The sequence below is a fragment of the Crotalus tigris genome, unplaced genomic scaffold (genome assembly GCF_016545835.1).
Source record: "Crotalus tigris isolate CLP2741 ecotype Arizona unplaced genomic scaffold, ASM1654583v1 scf7180000017987.690289119674:8195010, whole genome shotgun sequence".
NCBI lineage: Eukaryota > Metazoa > Chordata > Lepidosauria > Squamata > Viperidae > Crotalus > Crotalus tigris.
The window spans coordinates 3,535,005-3,553,795 of NW_024096758.1; the positions used below are offsets into that span (position 1 = coordinate 3,535,005).

The following is an 18,791-nucleotide window of genomic DNA, read 5'->3' on the forward strand; positions in this document are numbered from 1 at the left end:
GAAAAAGTGATTGGCCTGAGATCACCCAGCTAATTTGTGGCTAAGAAAAGATTAGAACTCAAGGTTTCCCAGTTTCCAGTTGGCATCTACACCAAACTGATTCGTATTAGATTATTAACTTTGACTAATTCAGAATTTTCAAATACCAACAATTAATCCCTTCGGTCAGGGAAGAAGGTATAAGCTAGTTTTACCTTGTTTATACAGAAAAAAATAAGCATGAAATTGAAGCCAGCATAGATGAATGACACATGATATGGGTTAACAGCTGATCACCTCCAATTCTTCAGTTTTTCTGGAATATTGTATAACCCAAGTATTCCTCGGCAACAAGACATGGTGAAGGAGTAAAAGAAAATCAACTTTATGATTTCCCATTCTTCAAACTTTTTTACTCCCAAGCTCTGACTTTCCTCTCAAGGGCTGGACAGGAATGGCAGCATCCTTCACTCAAGCTCTGAACTCAAAAAAGCTGTCTCGGACTTCTCTCTCCTGTGAAGTCACTCTCTTTCCTGAGGGAAAAGTCTGGTATGTCCGTAGATTCTCTGGCGAGATGCGATGGAGGTGCCACATTGTTTTGGCACTCAGTGGTGGGCTAAAAGAAAAGGGGTGAGAAGAACAAGCACACAATGGAGACATGGTTATATAACTGGTGACTGACCTCAGGAAGCACAACATGCATGTAATAGAATCCCAGATGATGAATTTTGGGGGGATCCTGGAGGAAATGAAGCTCCCAGACTGAAAAGGGATCCTGGTTGGAGTTCACCTGAACTGAAAATATTATTTATTCTAAGAGCACTCTTAACCCAAATCTTACCAGATATTCCAGCAGCACATAATAATCTGAATTGGTTAAACATTGCTTGTGTGTGTGAATATAAAGTTCCTAACTACTTAGTCCAGGAAGTATCAGTATCGAATGAGACCTTGCACCACAAGTATACTGGCAAGGCCTTAAGAAATCATCTCCTCCCAGACTTCTAGAGCAGAGATTCCCAACCAGGGGTACTTGCACCCCCTGGGGGTTGAGACGATATTCCAGGGGTGCGAAAACATGAGTTTTCAAAATTATAGTGTATATGCATAATTTGTTGCCATTATTTTGAACTTTTGTAAGGGGTGCGAGAATATATCAGAAGCATTCTAGGGGTGTGGGGTATAGAAAAGATTGGGAACCACTGTTCTAGAGAAAGAAATAGCAGATTGAAGATGGCTCCACAAAAGAATGGAGAATGCAGAATGTTCCTTGTAAGGAGACTGCAAGAATTCCCCTTTTTTATTTCTTTTCTGCACCTTCTACTTTGCCATTTTTCCGCATATATGTATGTGTATATGTGTGCATGTGTAATTGTCTGTCTATCTGTCTGTCTATTTATCTATGTTTGTCTGTCTGTCTTTCTTCTGTCTGTCTATCATCAAAACTGTCTCCTTCCACACTTGACCAACAATAAAATACACATGGCGATCACTATTCAGTAAATGTGTTCCATACGTAATGGCTTTGGTAACAGAGAACATAGATTTTCAGCTGTCCTTTCTCTCCAGATGTTTTTCTTAGAGAACTAGGTTTGCAAAATCAATTGCTTTGGTTCAGATGTTACTACAACATGCCTGCTTGGATAAATTACTTTAATCCTTGCAAGGCTGAGCCTGTTTGGAATTAACCTTCTGGGGTTAGTTAACTGTTTTGTGTGCATGTGTGTTTCTACTACACCACAATCCCTTAACGTGAACATGGTCAACATGTTATTTATAATTGGTCCATTAGGCTGAAGAAAAGATGGAACAATTTAATTGGTCCAGTTTGACATATTTAATTATTTTTATGGATTTATTTATGGATCAAAAGAGTTGATGAAAACCTGTTATCTTCATACTTCCATCTCTGCTGGTAAAGCAGCACACTGCAGGATTATACTCAAAAGTACCTAAACAAAGAAACTCTGCCACAATGTAATGGCCTCCCCCCTCAGCTGTCCTCGAAGGCCAATACCAGAAGATTCCTTACTTGGAGAAGCAATGTCCAGTGACTCTGGACATGGAGCAACAACAGAGCATGTGCTTCTCCAATGCCTGCACTACTAAGAAAGTGGTACTACCCCCATCTGACCATTATTAAATGGCCAGGGTGTGCAGGACAATTTTAGATTACCCTGTTTTCAAATACCAGCCCTGCTTGCACTATTGTCCGGTTCTTCAGCAATGCTTAAAATTCATTGGTTAATTAACTGACCTTGTGACTCAACTTTATAAACTAGATTTAAAAAACATCTAGCCTGCCATATTAGAATGCCTTGTAACTTGATGTAGATTTCCACCTTTTATATTCCCCTGCACCCATCTAATGCTTCTATTCCTTCTTTTAGATTATTTTAAACTCTCACTATATGTATATTCTGCTGACCATGTGAGACATAAGTACATTTTTATGAACTTGCTTCAGAGATGAATAATGCTGAGATAAAATCTGAAAGGAAATAGAATTATACTACACACATTCCTCATTTTCCCTTTCAAAATTTCAAATATATCTGATCTGTTTCATATATGAAAATTCCTGGTTAAGAAAAAGAAAAAAGTGAAAATGAAGAAAAAGATGCAGGCATCTGTGAAAGAAAGGACAACAAATATAAACAGCTTTTTGAAGTTTTTTAATTAGATACTGTGAATGTAAAATAGAAAAAATATTTTACTTCAGTTTTGTAATAATAAGAAACACAAACACTTTTCTAAGTGGATGAAATACTCAAAAGAGCAAGATTATATAGTATGACAGTTTGTTTTAAAATATACCAGAGAGTTATATTTTAAATCAGCTAAGTATTCCATCCATCGTGTCATTCCATCCAGTGAATGGGTGAGTATGAAACAGAATTAGCAAGATAACTTATTTCATTCCTCAGTAATATTTTTGAAAATAGGAACTCCAAATTAGAGGTGGAACTCTAAAGACACTAACATTAATATACTTGTTTTTAATAAGAAATATAAAGATCACACATTTCTTCACTGATTATTCATGATAAATGTTTTTATTACTGTTAGGGAACTTGTTTGGATTCTATTCTGCCTATCACATGCATGTTTAATGATATATTTCAGTGCAAGTGAAGGTAAATTTTCAAGTATCTCTATCATATGTTACAATTTACAGAAGCTCCTACAATACTTTATATAAAGAAAGTGACATGAACCCTCAGATTTTTGACATTAGAAGTAGTCAAAACACATTAAATGTAATTTCATTTAAATGTAATTAGAAGTGTAATTTGGTGCTTTGTTCTTTCTTTTCAGATTCAATTAGCTGCATTCTTCCAACTAACTCCATCTGTGTATAACTCACACAAGGTCAGACTATGGGGAATTGTTTCATTAAAAAAAGTAATAAACCTGCTATAAAATGCTAGCCTACAGCATAATCTTTTATTTCCTAGAATAGTACTGGGTTCCATCAATATTCTTATAAAATAAAAATGACATGTGCTACAGCCTAGCCCTAGACCATGTATATCCCTAAGCAAAAAAAAAAAAGCTAAAATTTGTAGGAAAATATTTCTGGAAAATAAGGCATTGACAGGGAACATCCTTGCCATTACCTTCTAGTAAATGGTACTTACCAGATTATCTTCTGGTAAATGTTATTTATATTCTGGTAACACCCACTAAGACACACATTTAGGGACCATACTACTAACTGGATATTTCTGAATAAAACTAAGAATACTGCAATTAAAGCTCATGCCTTAACACTTAATTATGTTCCTAAATGTTAATCTTAAAAGTATAGTTGTTTATCCTTTGCTTATTCAATATGGTCTCATCTTTAGATTTAATCTAGAGCTTCTTATCCTTAGGGTACAATTCATATTAACACAGAATATGAGTCCATAAGGGACATGTTAGTGTGCTTGGATGTCTTTTCACTTACCTCATAGCTGGTCGATCGGATTTCATTTTTCCAACTGAATAATAGGAACTACCACATTCTACCAGCAGAGGGCACCCATGAAGTATGAGAAATTGAACAGTTTGATTTATGCTCACTCTCTATTTCTTCAAGTTTATCAAAAGAAATACAACATTGTAAATATGTAAAATGGAGAACCACATGATTCTCACAATTATGCCTCTATGCAAAAGCCTAGTCAAGTAGCTGTAGAAGATTTATACAAATGAATTCAAAAAACACTCTAGAAGAAATAATTGAAAAAGGAAATTTCGATTTGTTGTAAGAAAGCCAATTTTGATAACTGTGGGCAAACTCCCAGTTACAAATAATGTCAAGAAAAGTTAAACTGGGCATAACTGGGCATCATCCAACAACTCAGGCAAAGTTTGGGGCAGACATCTCAGTGTTAAAGCAATGTGTTCTACTTACTCAACTGGCATGATATCAGCTAGCAGGGTTAGGAATAGATAAGGTCCCAAAGGTGCTTTTCTAAAAGGCAACTGGACTTCTTTGTTTTTTTTATCTTGAAAACTTTTCACTTTTCATCCAAGAAGCTTCTTCAGTTCTCTGAAGAGCTGAACTAAAGAACTGAAAACTGAAAAAGCTTCTTGGATGAGAAGCAAAACATTTTCAATGAAGAAAGTCCAGTTGCCTTTTGGAAAAGCATCTTTGGGACAACCATGACCTGGATGATTGAGAATTGCCATAGATCAGGGGTTTTCAACCTTGGCAACTTTAAGACTTGTGGACTTCAATTCCCAGAATTCCTCAGCCAGGTCCACAAATCTTAAAGTTGCCAAGGTGGAGAACCCCTGCCATAGATGAATAGATAAGGTATATAACTGCCAATTGTCCAAATCAAGGTAAATCTATTTTCTAAAATCATATGCAAAATTCAACATCCTACCAACTGTGACCCCATTCCCTGTACCTAGGTTCATAAGAAAAGTTTTACTAGATCAGCAAGCTATCTATTTTTCCAGTGGCCAGTCAAAGGACTTCCAAGCAGGAAGGGCAATGCTTTACTTAATGGTGTTTAGTAGCATGTAATGTCTGAAACGTGATGGTGCCTAGAACAGAAGACCCAACCTTTTCGTAACATCATAACCACAAACTTTGATGGACCATGCAAGCCAGAATTAGCAATATGGAACCTGCTGGTATCATAGCATAAGTCAGGGGTCCTCAACCTTGGCAACTTTAAGGCTTGTGGACTTCAACTCCCAGAATTCCTCAGCCAACTTAAAGTTGCCAAGGTGGAGGACTCCTGGCATAAGTGACTATCCCAGGTGACACATATAAAATCCTAAAAGTAAATTAAAAAGAAATAAAAAATAAAACTTGCAAGATAACTCAAAATTTCCTGATATTTTCAAGAAGGCTATTAAAACTTTCACAGAACTTGGCAATTCTTTAAAAGAAAACTTTGTGCTGAAAGCCTGTGCCACTTGCTATACCTTCAGGCATCACAGACCACGGATTGGCAACTACTAGCCTAGAGTTATCAGGGTGAAGGACTGTAATAGAATCTTCTCCTCACCATAATTTTTTTATTGCCTCTTTAAATTATTCAAGATATTACACTCTGTAATAGCAAATACATGAATTAAAAACTGAGTGAAATAATTAATTTTCTGTCTACTACTCAAAGATTGCACTGAACAATCCAATTTTTTAAGGTAAGCAATTTAATTCTATTTTTCTACCCAGCCAGTTACTTTAATTCAGTAACTGAATTATCCTCATCTGTTGTGTAGGGCTTCTAAAGGTTTCCAACATCTGGTCTGCAATCTTGTTTCACCATCCTGTCATCCCAAAGCAATAGAACTACAGTCCCACGACAGCACCAAGAATTAGTTACAGCAGGAACAGAAATGCTACCCTCTGTAAAGCATGGAGGACAAAAATACATCGTATTTCCTGCCAACACACAAAGCCATAAAAATAAGTACAATCTGTGGCAGAGCAACATGCCCTAGAAAAGTGCTCCAGGGGATTGATCAATCGTGATTAATGCTTGTGTGCCTTGGACAGGAATAACAAAACAGATTGCTTTGAAATGACAGACTAACAGGCAATGCTGGATTCATTATTTAGAAAGATACAAACTAGGGAGGTGTATTAAAAGCAGAAATCAGTCTGCTGAAATGGATGAACTTTTCCTATATGATGTCAGTTTGCAGCAGTGAAAATCTAGAGAAGAGTCACTAATATTTTTTCAGCAGTTTTCTGGTTTTTATAGCAGTATGGTAACATATTAAGATTAAAACTCAGAAATATTAAGTTTGCTGAATTTCCTATTTATATATACTATCTTATATCAGTTCAAGATGCTCTCACCATTATAAAACTGCAGATATCCAGCTTAGGCCTTAGGGCTATGAGATCCAGGCTTCAAAATTATAATCATTATAATGCATTAAATGCCTTGGTGGCACAGTGATTTGAATGCAGAATTGCAGGTTGACTCTGCCCATTGCCAAAGGTTCAATCCTGACCAGCTCAAAATTTGCTCAGTCTTCCATCCTTCCAAGATCAGTAAAATGAGGACCCAAATTATTGGAGGCAATATGCTGACTCTGTAAACTGCTTAGAGAGTGCTGTAAAGCACTATGAAGTGTTATATAAGCCTGGGTGCTATTGCTATTAAAGAGTTTATATTTTCTTTCTCTCTTAGCTGCCATCTGTAGTCTGCATAAATAATTAATCTCTCAACCAAGTATTCCTTTTTTCACCTAACATATAAAAAAAATCAATAATGTAGCAAGTGCAAATCAGGCATTTTATAATATAGACAACCAGATGCCTGACAGACAAATGAAGGAATTGGAACATAAGAAGTGACCTACAACATGCTTAACCAAATCTTAATAATGATTTAAACTTTCTCCAAGATCTGTCAAGTATACCTAGAACCCTTGCGCAAATACAGTCCTAGCAAGGGTTTCTGATTACAATTACCCCTTCTTGGTCAGCCAGGCATCAGTAGGCATGCAGCTAATCAGTGTTTGGGAGACATATTTTATGCTGTCAGGCTTTGACAATTCTGTAATATAAATCCTTTTTTCCTTCCAGTACTTTTTTTGGAAGACTAGATATATGAAACTGGTCAACTGATTTATTTCATGTTTCTGCAATACATTGACCAACTTTGTTTGACCAATTAAGTGTATTTGGGAACAGATATTAACTTGATTAATTCAATTAATTGCATTTGTTATAGCCACCATTCCCTTAAACTCTGTGTAGCTTATAAAATCCCAAAGACAATTAAAGAGAATGACAAAGTTGCAGACTTGAGTTCACAGCAAATGTTTACATTTAAAATACATTGCATAAATGGTGTGAAATCAAGCAAGTCAAATAAAATAATATTGTACTATATATAATTGGAAAGCAAAGGTTAATACACTATCCATTTAACATATGTTCACCCAATCTTCGAATGTAAGTACTATCTGGAAGGAATATTGATGATGAACATTGAAGTTAGAAAGTTTCACCAATTATGCAGGATATGGCACACTACATAGGTGATATATAAGTACTGTGCATTCTACATTCCCGAGTAATTCTCCTAGGAAATTATATATTGGAAATTGAAATGTAATAGATAAAGCTTGATACATTTTATTCAAGGAAATTTGAAGAAACAAGCAACAGAAAGAGAACAAAGATATTTTACAAACATTTTTGTAATTCTTTAAATAACATGAATCAGTTTTCAGATTACATACAACTTTACTTACATGATTTTTAAGAACATAACACCATCATAAACCCATCTGTCACAAAGCAATACTGACAAATGGAAGTAAGAACTCAGTTGTGATTAAGGACCTTAATTAAAGCAACACAGTATGGCCTAATACAGTGGTTCTCAACCTGTGGGTCGGGACCCCATTTGGGGTCGAACGACCATTTACGGGGGTTGCCAAACAATGCAGTCCGCCATTTTTTCCCCTTTTCCTTAGCTGTGCTACTCCCTTTTATTCTATTGGCTTTTGAAAGCCAATAGAATAGACTCTCTTGAATAGAGTATAATTCTATTGGCTTTCAAAAGCCAATAGGAATTGTCCAGGCTGTCTCTGCCCTGCTGAGCCCGCCAAAAGTCCCATTCTGCAAACGGTGCTGCACCAGTTGAGTAGTCCTTGACTTATGACCGGTTGAGTAGTCCTCGATTTACAACCAGTTGGGGGGTCACGGCATTAAAAAGGTTGAGAACCACTGGCCTAATACCATACTGACTGGGAAACCATGGACATTAATTCAAGGAATATTTATATTTTTAGACTTGGATCAAAATCAGTTACACAGAGAACAGTACTGTATGTTCAATTATAAAAGCAGAGAACTTCATTATAGGTAGTCCCTGGGTTACAATGACAATTGGGAACGGGAATTTGCTAGTCACCAAGCAATGTGATAATAAAGCATAATGTCACATGACTACAATCTAGTTTACATTTTCATTCCAAAATGTGCAAATCATTAAGTGAGAAGCAGTTCTCAGGCAAAAAGTATAGGATACCACAGGAGGTGAGAGAGGCTGGGGAAGGCCCTAGGAGAGCCAGTGCAGACCGTGCATGAATTGAGGGCAGCTGGGGAAGGCTTGGAAGCTCAGTAAAGGCTGCGAACAGATACTGTGGGCCAAAGAACTTACCAGAGTGACCTGTGACCTTCTTTACCAGCTTCCCTACTGACTTTACTTGTGGGAAGCTAGCAGCAAAGATTGCAAATGGTGATCAGGCCTCTCTTCAACATTGTAATTGCAAGCCAGACACCCTTATGCCCTGATTGCAATCACATGACCACAGGGGTACTGCAATGGGAACTCTGGAAACCAATCATGTGTCCAATTTTTTCAGTGCTACCATACTTTTGAGTGGTTGCTGAATAAATGGGACATAAACCAAGGACTATCTGTAACAAAGTACACATAACTAGAGGCATGCAAAAATATTCAAACTTAAAATCCCTTTTGTTCTGAGCTGAGAAAGGTTTGGTCTGAGCTGGGAACGCTTCCAGAGTACAGGTAATGGTTTAGCAACCACTGTTGGCACCAGTACCTCAGTTGCTAAGCAGAATGGTCGCTAAGTGAAATCATGACTATGCTTATAATCATACTTCCGCTTTCCTTTACTTTACTGACCTGCGAAGGTTTTAAATGCGAGGATTCATCATAAATTACTTTTTCATCACGGTTATCACTGTGAATGGTCACTAAATGAGGTAGTTACTATTTGAGAACTACCTATAATTATATCATTGAACCAAAATAGTTGTAACATCATTTGAACACTATGATATGGTCAGAATACAAGTTTCAAATTCAAAATGTTTATTTATTTATCAAATTTTAAGAATGCCCATCTCCTGCATTTATGTATTCATTTTTATTTATTAAATTTATATGCTGCCCATCTTACTCATACAGCAACTCTGGGAGGGTTACAATATAATAAAAAGTTAAAAAGTGCTAAAAGCAAAATTGGTATTGAAAGATTAAAAGTTAAGAACCAAGACGATGGGCAGCCTGGGGGTGAAACTCTTCTCTATGTTGTCGGCTACCCCCAACAGGTCCCTATCAGAGCCCCAAGCCAAACAGCAGAGCCAAGTATTTAGGCTCTTCCAGAAGGCCAAAAGTTTGGGGATGGATCTCACCTCTGATGAGAGAATATCCCACAGAGCAGGGGCCACAGCAGAAAAGGCTCTTCTCCTGGATCATGCAGGCCAAAATTCTTTGGCCAACAGGACCCTTTCCCCTGAAACGAGTGGGACGGGTTAGTCCCATTAATGTAAGGCAATTCCTCAGGTAACCTGGATTCATGCCATAAAACATACCAATAATATGTTTTGCATATCATAGACCAGAAATCATAGTTCATCTGAGCTTAGTTCTTGTAGCCTTAACAAACACCCAAAACAGATTGCAGAGAGGTAAACAGAACAAATCAGAAGATACATTCATAGTAAATTTAAATCATCCAATTAAAATAAAATACAGAATTTACAAGCAATACATAAGCATATATGTACATGGATCAATATATAATTGCATTTTCCAATAACAATTATTGCATATTTTAAGAGAAACTTGTTTTTAAGGGAGCAGAGGGTGGGTATTTTGCAAATACTAGAAAAGAAATAGATCCAAGAAAATGCCTTTAAGCGGCCATAGTGGGGCATTCATTCAAGAAAATATCTTCCCAATATATACGGGATCAAAGCAAATACAGATGGTCCTTAACTTACAATCACAATTGGGACCAGAATTTCCATTACTAAGCAACTGTTGAGTTGTGCCCAGTTTTATGATCCTTTTTGCCATGGTTGTTAAGCAAATCCCTGGTGTTGTTAAGTGAATCACATAGTCATTAAGCAAATCTGTCTTCTTCCATTGATTTTACTTGTCAGAAGTTAGCTGGGAAGCTTGCAAATGGTGATCACATGACCCTAGGATGCTGCAACAGTTGTAAATACATGTCCAGTGCCATGCACCCAAATTTTGTTCATATGACATGGAGATACTGTGACAGTCGTAACTGTGAGGTTCAGTCGTTATTTTTTTCAGTGCTGTTGTAACTTTGAATAGTCATTAAACGAATGGTTGAACTTTATATTTTATTTTTATTACATGCTACAATATACTGTAAATAAATAGGAGACCCAATTCCCTCCCCTCCCTGTAACTCTTCCTTGAGATTTCAGGGCAAATCAAGAGATTATGAGGAAATAAGCCACCTAGGTTTTTTTTTTTCTTACACTGATATGAGTAACATTTGCAAGGGAGAATTAGCAGATGGGCAGGTTTCTGAATTCTTCTGTTCTTCCCTGTAAATGTTTTTCATCCTCAAACTGTTATAATTTCTCTCTTCAATCCCCTCCCACAATATGATTGATCTACTTATGATAATAGGAATAACTAAGGATAAAATGGTGTATTGACTTGGAATAGCTCTCTTTCAAGCAAAAGAAGCCAATGTTTTCCAAATCAGATGGGTAGATTTCTACTAATATATTTTTAATAATCTGGTAAAATGCTGGATTTCCTTTCCCCTCTAACATCTGTTCTCTGATTTATTACTATGGTGAAATGGGAATGTTATGTTACTTCAATGATTAGGAATACAGAATACAGATCAATGAACCAAAATGATAAAAAGCAGAAAATTAACAAGTGATGCATAATAGTAAGGGCAGAAATCATAGTTCAATATTGCATAAAGCAGTGAAGGTCCCAGATTCAATCAGAACTTAAATAACAAATCTGGAAAATATATTTGTCTCCTTGAGGTTTTGGAGAACATATTGCCAATCACAATAGCTAACTATGAGAAATGAGGTGAACCAATAACTAATATAAGGCACCTTCTTATGCTAAAGATAGTTCTATTGTACTTTCTGCTTTCTGTTATTATTATTTAGTGTATGGCATATCACACATGGACTAGCAATATATTAACATTTCAACTAAATCTGTTTTCTGTGAGAATCTCACTGTACAATTCTATATAAGAGAACATAGGGCTGCAGTGTTTTCTGTCACAGTAACTTTGTCCATCATTGCCAATAACAAGTTTTTTCTCCTTTACAAAGATTTAGACTGCAATTAAGCTGTACAATATTATCTGACTTTAATGAATAGTCTGAAGAGCAGGACAGGAGATAAGAGAATATTTTCTTGGAAAAAAGAAACTTCCAGGGTTGAATTAACACATTTGAGACTATCTTTTTAAAGGACTAAGAAGAATGGGATAAACAAAAAAGAAAAGTATTTTTCATTTGAACAAAGACTAAAAAACACCCAAAATGATTCTGTTGGAATGATAATTAATGTCTTTAGATATACTACTGACTCTTTGATGTGTTTCTTTCCATGATGAATGGCAGAACAAAAATAGCAAGAAAAATATAAAGTGCTGTCTACCTTGTGCGTAAACACACTGCCTAACGCAAAGAAATTGTTGCTTTTGTTAATGAATCTCAAAATTTTAGATGGATTTTAGATGACCATGAGGATCTTAGAAGGGATTTACTGACGTGATCCAAGTCACCTCAGATTATTTTAGACTCAGACTTGTTACAGATAGTCCTTGGCTTAGAAGAAATTATTTGAAGTTACAATGGCACTGAAAAAAAATGATTTACAATCAGTTCTCTCACTTACAACTATTGCAGCATTCCCACAGTAATGTGATCAAAATCTGATTACTTGGCAACGGACATGCATTTTTGATGGCTGCAGCATGCAGGAGTCATAAGATCACCATTTGCAACCTTCCTAGCCAACTTCCAACCAGTGACGTCAATGGGGGAAGCCAGATTTGCTTAATTCAACTTAACAATTGTTGTGATTCACTTAACAAGTGTAGCAAAAAAGGTCATTAAATTGCTCATGACTCACTTAACAATCATCTTGCTTAGCACAAGAAATGTTGGTTCCAATTGTGGTCATAAGATGAGTACTGAGAGCCTATAACAGAATAGCAGAGTTGGAAGAGACCTTGGAGGTCTTCTAGTCCAACCCCCTGCTCAAGTAGGAGACTCCATACCATGCCGTGGTTGTCCAATCTCTTCATAAATCTTCTACAATAAGGAAACTGATGAGTTTCTATAACACTTCCATAAACAATCTCAATATAATACCTGATTTCTTTCCCTCCACACCATTGTTTTTGCCCATTAGACTCACAGATCAAGAGGATGAGGATACTTGTCTCTTTCCTTCATAGGCAGCACAAAGTATGGTACCATGTGCAATGTCCCTGTCTTATCTCTGTAATGTTCACGATGCATCTGAGTAAGCTACAAATTAAAAATAAATTGGGTCAGGAGCATCAGTACATAGACCTGAGTTCTTTTGAGAATATTTACTTTATGTGTTTACTTAATTTCTAAATCATCCACATTGCTGTTATGTAAGGGTTGGTGTGCTGAATCTACACAAGGGAATCTAGCACTGAGAACTCTATTCTATAACTATGTACATGTGTAATGTTTAATTACTTAAGAGATGTTTGTGTATAATAATACGATTTGATAAGATATGATAATATTGGTTTTTTTAATTAAACTAGTTATTATTGGAAGAAGAAATAAATAAGATTGGTGATAAAAAAGGGATGAGAGGGATTAAGAACTTGAATATATTTGCAAGAGGTATTTGAAGTGATAATACATTGATGTAAAACCTATCTGATTATGGTAATTGAAATTGATTTAAAGTTTTAATAAACAGGTTTAGTAGTAATAGAAATTTAGGATAGAAATGAAATATATTAAATTTACTATGTTACTTGAGGGAAATAGAGAGATGATAGTGAATGTATTCAGCTGAGCTGTTATTGTGTGATTTTATGTTGGAATCTTTGTTTACCCAAACACCACGGTGTGTCTTAAACACTTTTTGTTAAAACTATAAAACCAATAAAATACATTTTTTTAAAAAAAGAACTCTATTCAACCATGATGCCTATCACTTTAGCATGGAACTGAAGTAACCTCTTTACATGATTGTTGTGAGGCTAAAACTTAATAGGGATTGGTGATTCTGCTAATTGTACTCAATTCAGTTTCTCATTTTTCCAGATGTATGTCTGCATGCATTCAGTGCCTCCAAATCCACGCAAAAATCTATGTGCATTTGCCAGAGTTGTCCATTTCTATACAAACTGTTTTTCTTCTTTGTGCACTTTTCCCAATGTACTCCTTTCCTTTAGCACATTTTTTCTTGTAACATTATTTTATGCCAATTTTCCATCAATATGCATGTCTTTATGCAGTCTTTATGCACTTTTAAATTTGATTTTAATTTAATGTACTAATTATTTCCCTACACTTCTGTATGGTTTTGCACTATGTGTGCAGCATATGTTCAAAAAAACATTGTTAAAAAAATCCTAGCTTAGCATTAATGAACAAAAATATCTGTAAAATTCTATTAACCTTAAAAAATAACTGAAAATAAATGACCTTTTTGGTCACTTTCTATTTTCTACAAATATATTTTTTCATATGGATAAACAAAAGCATTCACAGGATCCACCATTTTGCCAAAATGATGAAAGCAGCAATCTGCCATAAACTGTGTGTGCAATATCACAGTACATATACAGAAAAAGGTTTGCATCAGGTTGGTGCAGTGCTACTTCACCATTTGTCCCCTCCCACTTGCCACCCCATGAATGTTCCCACAAGGGAATGCAGCAAGTTTGGAAGCAATGATTTGTAAGAAAAGAGAGAAAAGCTTGCAGAGAAAGGACTTCCTCTCTCCATTCTGTTATTTTTCCACCCAAAATCCCAGAGGTTTTTTTTATTAATAAAATCCAAAGATTCATTGTTGCCATTTTCATGCAATGATGGGTTCAAACAGCATGCTAAATTCTAAATCTGGGTTAACAAAAAACAATTGTCATGTTTCCACATACCAAACAAATCAGATTAAGATTTAACACAATGCTATCATTCCTGCAACATGCTAACATCTAAATGAGATGGGCAGCACACAAATGAAATAAATAAATAATAAAAATAAACTGCCAACTGCCCATAATATGCTAATCTATAAATTACCCATTGCCACTTTAACCTAATACACTTGTTTGTTGTGCAAAAAAAATAAGTTTGCTTCGAAAGCTGACAAACTATTAAGTAGAATAGATAATGACAATCACAATAATCCTGCATTTTTACCTGAAGCAACCTGTTTTTTCTTTCTCACTCCCCCTACTCTCTCTTTGTGTGTGAGTGTGTGTGTGAAAGAGAGAGAAAAAGAATGTGTAAATAGAAAGGGCTTTAAAATATTTTTAAGTTTTAATGTCATTACTTTAGAATCACTAAGAAACAAAAGAAAAAGGTCTGAACAAATAGTGCTTCTTTTCAGTCCATTAATTTTGACATCTCACTCTTAATTATTTATAGATTGTTTAACTGCTGTGGATACACTGGCTATTGAGTAAGAAGAAATTTCCCTTATTTCCAGGCTTAAGAAGGAATAAAAATTAAACTAAATTCAACATAGCAGGATCTGTGTATGCTGCTCACTTTTTGTGAGATGGACGGCTATATAATTTGATTATAAATAATAAATAAAATAAATCTACTTTAGCACACTTTTCTGTATTCAAAATGCAATTATCAACACCTACAATCAGGGAAGGCTATTTATGTGTAACCCCTCTACTTTTCCCGCACAGCTTTGCACTCGCAACCGTGCTCAAGATTGGTATCTCATTTTTTCCCTTTTTAATATTTTTTATTTATTTGGGTTTTTTATATTTTATTGTTTGTAGAAACTTAATAAAGTATATTAAAAAAAATAACAACAAAGACTGGGAACTAGAATCACAGGGCATGGCCTTATAATAAAAAGATCATAAAGTTAGAATGAAAATGCCTTTTTAAGTTTCTCAGTAGCAATCTGGAAAAAAAAATGCCATGCAATCAATTAATTCATCTAGTGGGATGACCCAGATGAAGACTGTTAAGAATACTGATTGCTGGCAAGTTGACTAAGGTTCTGTTGAGTTTTCTCAAGAAACACAGGCTTTCTTGTCATTGATGAAGGAGAAGAGAATGCAAAAAGCCAGGTTCTTGCTCCATAAAAATAGCTTAAACAGCACAGGAGTTCTCATGGCAGAATGCAGCAGTTCCTAGCAGCCTAGAAAGTGCAGAAGGCTTCCCTGAAGGCAGAACATTTGGTAACTTCTGAACTAATACAAAAGCCTGCTGTAAGAAATCAGGCAATAAACAATCACTCTTGTCTACCCATCTGAATTATTATGTTGTCTTTTTCTATATTTTCTATTATCCCAACCCACCTTGTCTTCTGCACTTATTAAATCTTGTTTTTCCTTTACCAAATTGTCCCAGGACTAATTAACACAATCCACATGAACATGTGGTACAATTTGTCCCTGCATGTATGTCTCCAACTGCAGAATATATCATTTGTTGATGTTCTGTCACTGAAACCTGTCCTCTTAAAAAGATCTGCTTGTCAAGGGGGGGGGGGGAGGAAGGGACTGGACAAAGTAAACAGCGGTCAATTCCATTTTTTATTATATACAATTGGATTTTCTACTTTCAAAATATAAAGAAGCCAATCTTTATTCTAACAGACCTAGGAGGCAACTTAAAAGTTATTTGTCTCCTAGTAGATCCTTTTCCATAAATCTTAAAATGCTGAAGAACAGGCATAAACTGAAATGTAAAAGATATTAAAACACAAAGAGCATTCAAGTTACATCTAGGATTAATATAAGTATCACCAGACTATTTGGGTTTTGTTTTAAAAAATGGAAAGCATTCTGAATAGTGTTTCTATGCATGCAAGTGGGTAAGATCCCATTTATCATTTTATGCACACATAAAATGCATAAATGTCATATTCATGAATTACACATCCCATGTGTAATTCCTTTCCCCCTCTTAAACCAAGTGTTTACTCTTAGACAATAACGAAATATCCCTAATTAGTTTAATGTAGATCATCTACATGACATTTTGAATTCACAATTTCAAATTATGTGTAATTGACCATGAGGGAGACGGTATGTCAAAGCAGCTTTACCTTGTAGAACTCTCCCAGTTCTTCTGAGCGGTTCATATCCAAATTGAAACGAGAGTAATTAGGAGTACGTAGCCATCGATCCCAGCCCCTTGCCCTTTCCCCAATCACGAGAGATGGGTCACGGGAGAAAAGGGTTGGGAATTGGCCTCCTTTGCTATAAGGACTATAACTGGTTTCCATTGCAGCACTTCGGAAGTCTTGAAAATATTTCATGGTGGTATTTCCATAGGTGTCACCAAAGGAAAAGGCTACATTAGGGACATGGCCACGGTACCTAGAGAAAAAGGGGAAATCAAATTACACATAAATTTATTCACCTGGATAACACTCATTATTTGCAGCATTTTGCAAACACTACAATCTTCATAAAACAAATAATTATTACATCTATTTTTCCAAAGGCAGAATTAAAGCAGTTGATGGTTTCTTGATTTGCTTAGACTAGTGCCACATATTATTTCTATGCCTCATGTAAGTTTTTCTCTATGTAGACCTTTCTGTGGGAACCTGTATATTTTACTTGAATCACTACTGAAAAATCAAGTTCTAATTGCTTAAGTAAAATATTCTTAATCAGAAATTATGTAAAACAGATTTTAACATTCCAGTCTTTCTAACTTTCTTCTTCCCACCCCTCAATATTCAGTGTCTGAATGAGTTTTTCAACAACTATTACGTAAGTTCCATATTTAAAAAGATGTAAAGATGCTATTCTGCCCAATTTATAGCCCTCACTAAGCCTGTGAACAAGGAAATACAATCTAACATTATTCCTAAATGACTGTTGCTATGCAACACATTATTAACGACCAGTTTGCATCTTTCTCATATTGATGCTTTCTAGTAAGTGACCTCCATCTCAACACTGCATTTAATAAGTTAATTGCATGATTTTTTTCTAAGCAATTTTTCAAAGTAGAGGAAATTAATTACAGATATAAGATAATTATACCATTCTTTTTATAAGCTATATATAAGCAAGATCTCCACTAGTAATTTATAGCATCTTTTTGAACCATCTAACCATTGCTATACTAATATAACAGTAATGAGGACAACATTTATATCACTTAAATAGTAACTGAATGATGGTAGAAGTGCTATAAGGGAAATAACCATAATCTCTTCTACAATAGTCTTGATTACCTGAAATTTATCATATTCCTTCTTTCAAATAAACACTTCTCAGCATCCTACACTATGCAATTTGCATTTTAAAAACATATCAGTACTATTCTGAGTTCCTATTTTCCTGCATGTAGTCATCAAGAAGCTCTCCTTAGAAGAATGAGTTGCTCAGCAATAAAATAGGAACACTTTAACACTGCCACACACACACACAGACACACACACACACACACACGGGGGGGGGGGGAAACCATTTGAAAATAATGGATTAAGGACTGGGAAATTCATGTGTAATATACAAAGGTGTGGATAAATAAAGGATGGGAATATAATTATCAGACTGGGCATTATCATAATAATATGCACGGGGGAGTTTGCTCTGTTTTTACTGTATACCAACAGTTCTACCAGTTTATCCCCTCCCACTCATCTAAAAGCCTTTTGGTTTAAATGCATTCTAACACATGAACATCCTTTTTTCCGGACAAGGAAGCAGCTTTTTACAAATAAAATTTCTATTACCGTAGGTCTTCTGAAAAAGTATATAGAATGTCACCGTCTTTTGCTGACGGGACAGTTCGGTCACATCGTTCCTCATCTTTTGTTCCCAGCGTCTCAGCCTCCACCCACCTTTAAACCCTCGCTGACCGACGCCTCAAATCCCCCGCCGTCCCCACCTCACTAAAGACATTTGCCGGCCACCCACCCAGGCATGAGCCCCGGCGGCACATAGACCGCGTTGTTTTGAGTGAGGAGTGTCCCAGCGCTGCGTGAGGCCATAGCCACGATCCCTTCGGCGGTGAGGGACGGATCAAGTCACGAACGCTGCCAACTACCGTAGCCGGGAATTGAGAGCCTTAAGGTGGAAGCCGGCCTACTTGTAAGGCCGAAGCAGTCACAAACCAGTCGCCATGGCAGCCAAGAGGCCCTAGTCCCGCTGCACTGGCGCAGAAGGAGGCCGCTCCCTTCGCCTCCTTCAGTTGCGCCCATCCTTCCGCGCTCCTCTCACCAGGAAAAAGTGGGCACGTGGCTCACACACGGCGGCGAAGTGTGTGGAGCTTTTTAAATAAAGAAATGCAACGTGAGGAAATACGTCTCGGGTTATCTGTAGGATTTTATTCGGCATTTTAAAAAATC

The 18,791-nt window shown here is 36.2% G+C and overlaps 2 protein-coding genes across 4 annotated transcripts in view; one reads left to right on the forward strand and one right to left on the reverse strand.

Annotated features, from left to right (window-relative positions):
* Window positions 1-5,883, forward strand: part of CIB4 (calcium and integrin binding family member 4) — a 45,909-nt gene extending 40,026 nt beyond the window's left edge. For 2 of the 3 annotated variants that reach the window (XR_005557007.1, XM_039346004.1), the window contains exon 7: window positions 3,298-4,402. Coding sequence is in view for 2 of the 3 variants with exons in the window: in XM_039346004.1 (XP_039201938.1) it covers window positions 3,298-3,307 (10 nt within the window). In the remaining variant the exon portion in view is untranslated. Of the gene's footprint in view, window positions 1-3,297; window positions 4,403-5,709 lie in introns of those variants that run through there. The other variant, XM_039346005.1, reaches the window with a different exon arrangement.
* FAM166C (family with sequence similarity 166 member C) lies at window positions 416-18,788 on the reverse strand. Its single transcript, XM_039346002.1, has 4 exons — window positions 18,361-18,788; window positions 16,527-16,800; window positions 12,648-12,760; window positions 416-595 (listed from the first exon to the last, which is right to left on the reverse strand). The coding sequence occupies exons 1-4, from the start codon at window positions 18,432-18,434 to the stop codon at window positions 451-453; spliced, it is 606 nt and encodes a 201-aa protein (XP_039201936.1). The 5' UTR covers window positions 18,435-18,788; the 3' UTR covers window positions 416-450.
* Between the last annotated feature and the right edge of the window lie 3 nt (window positions 18,789-18,791).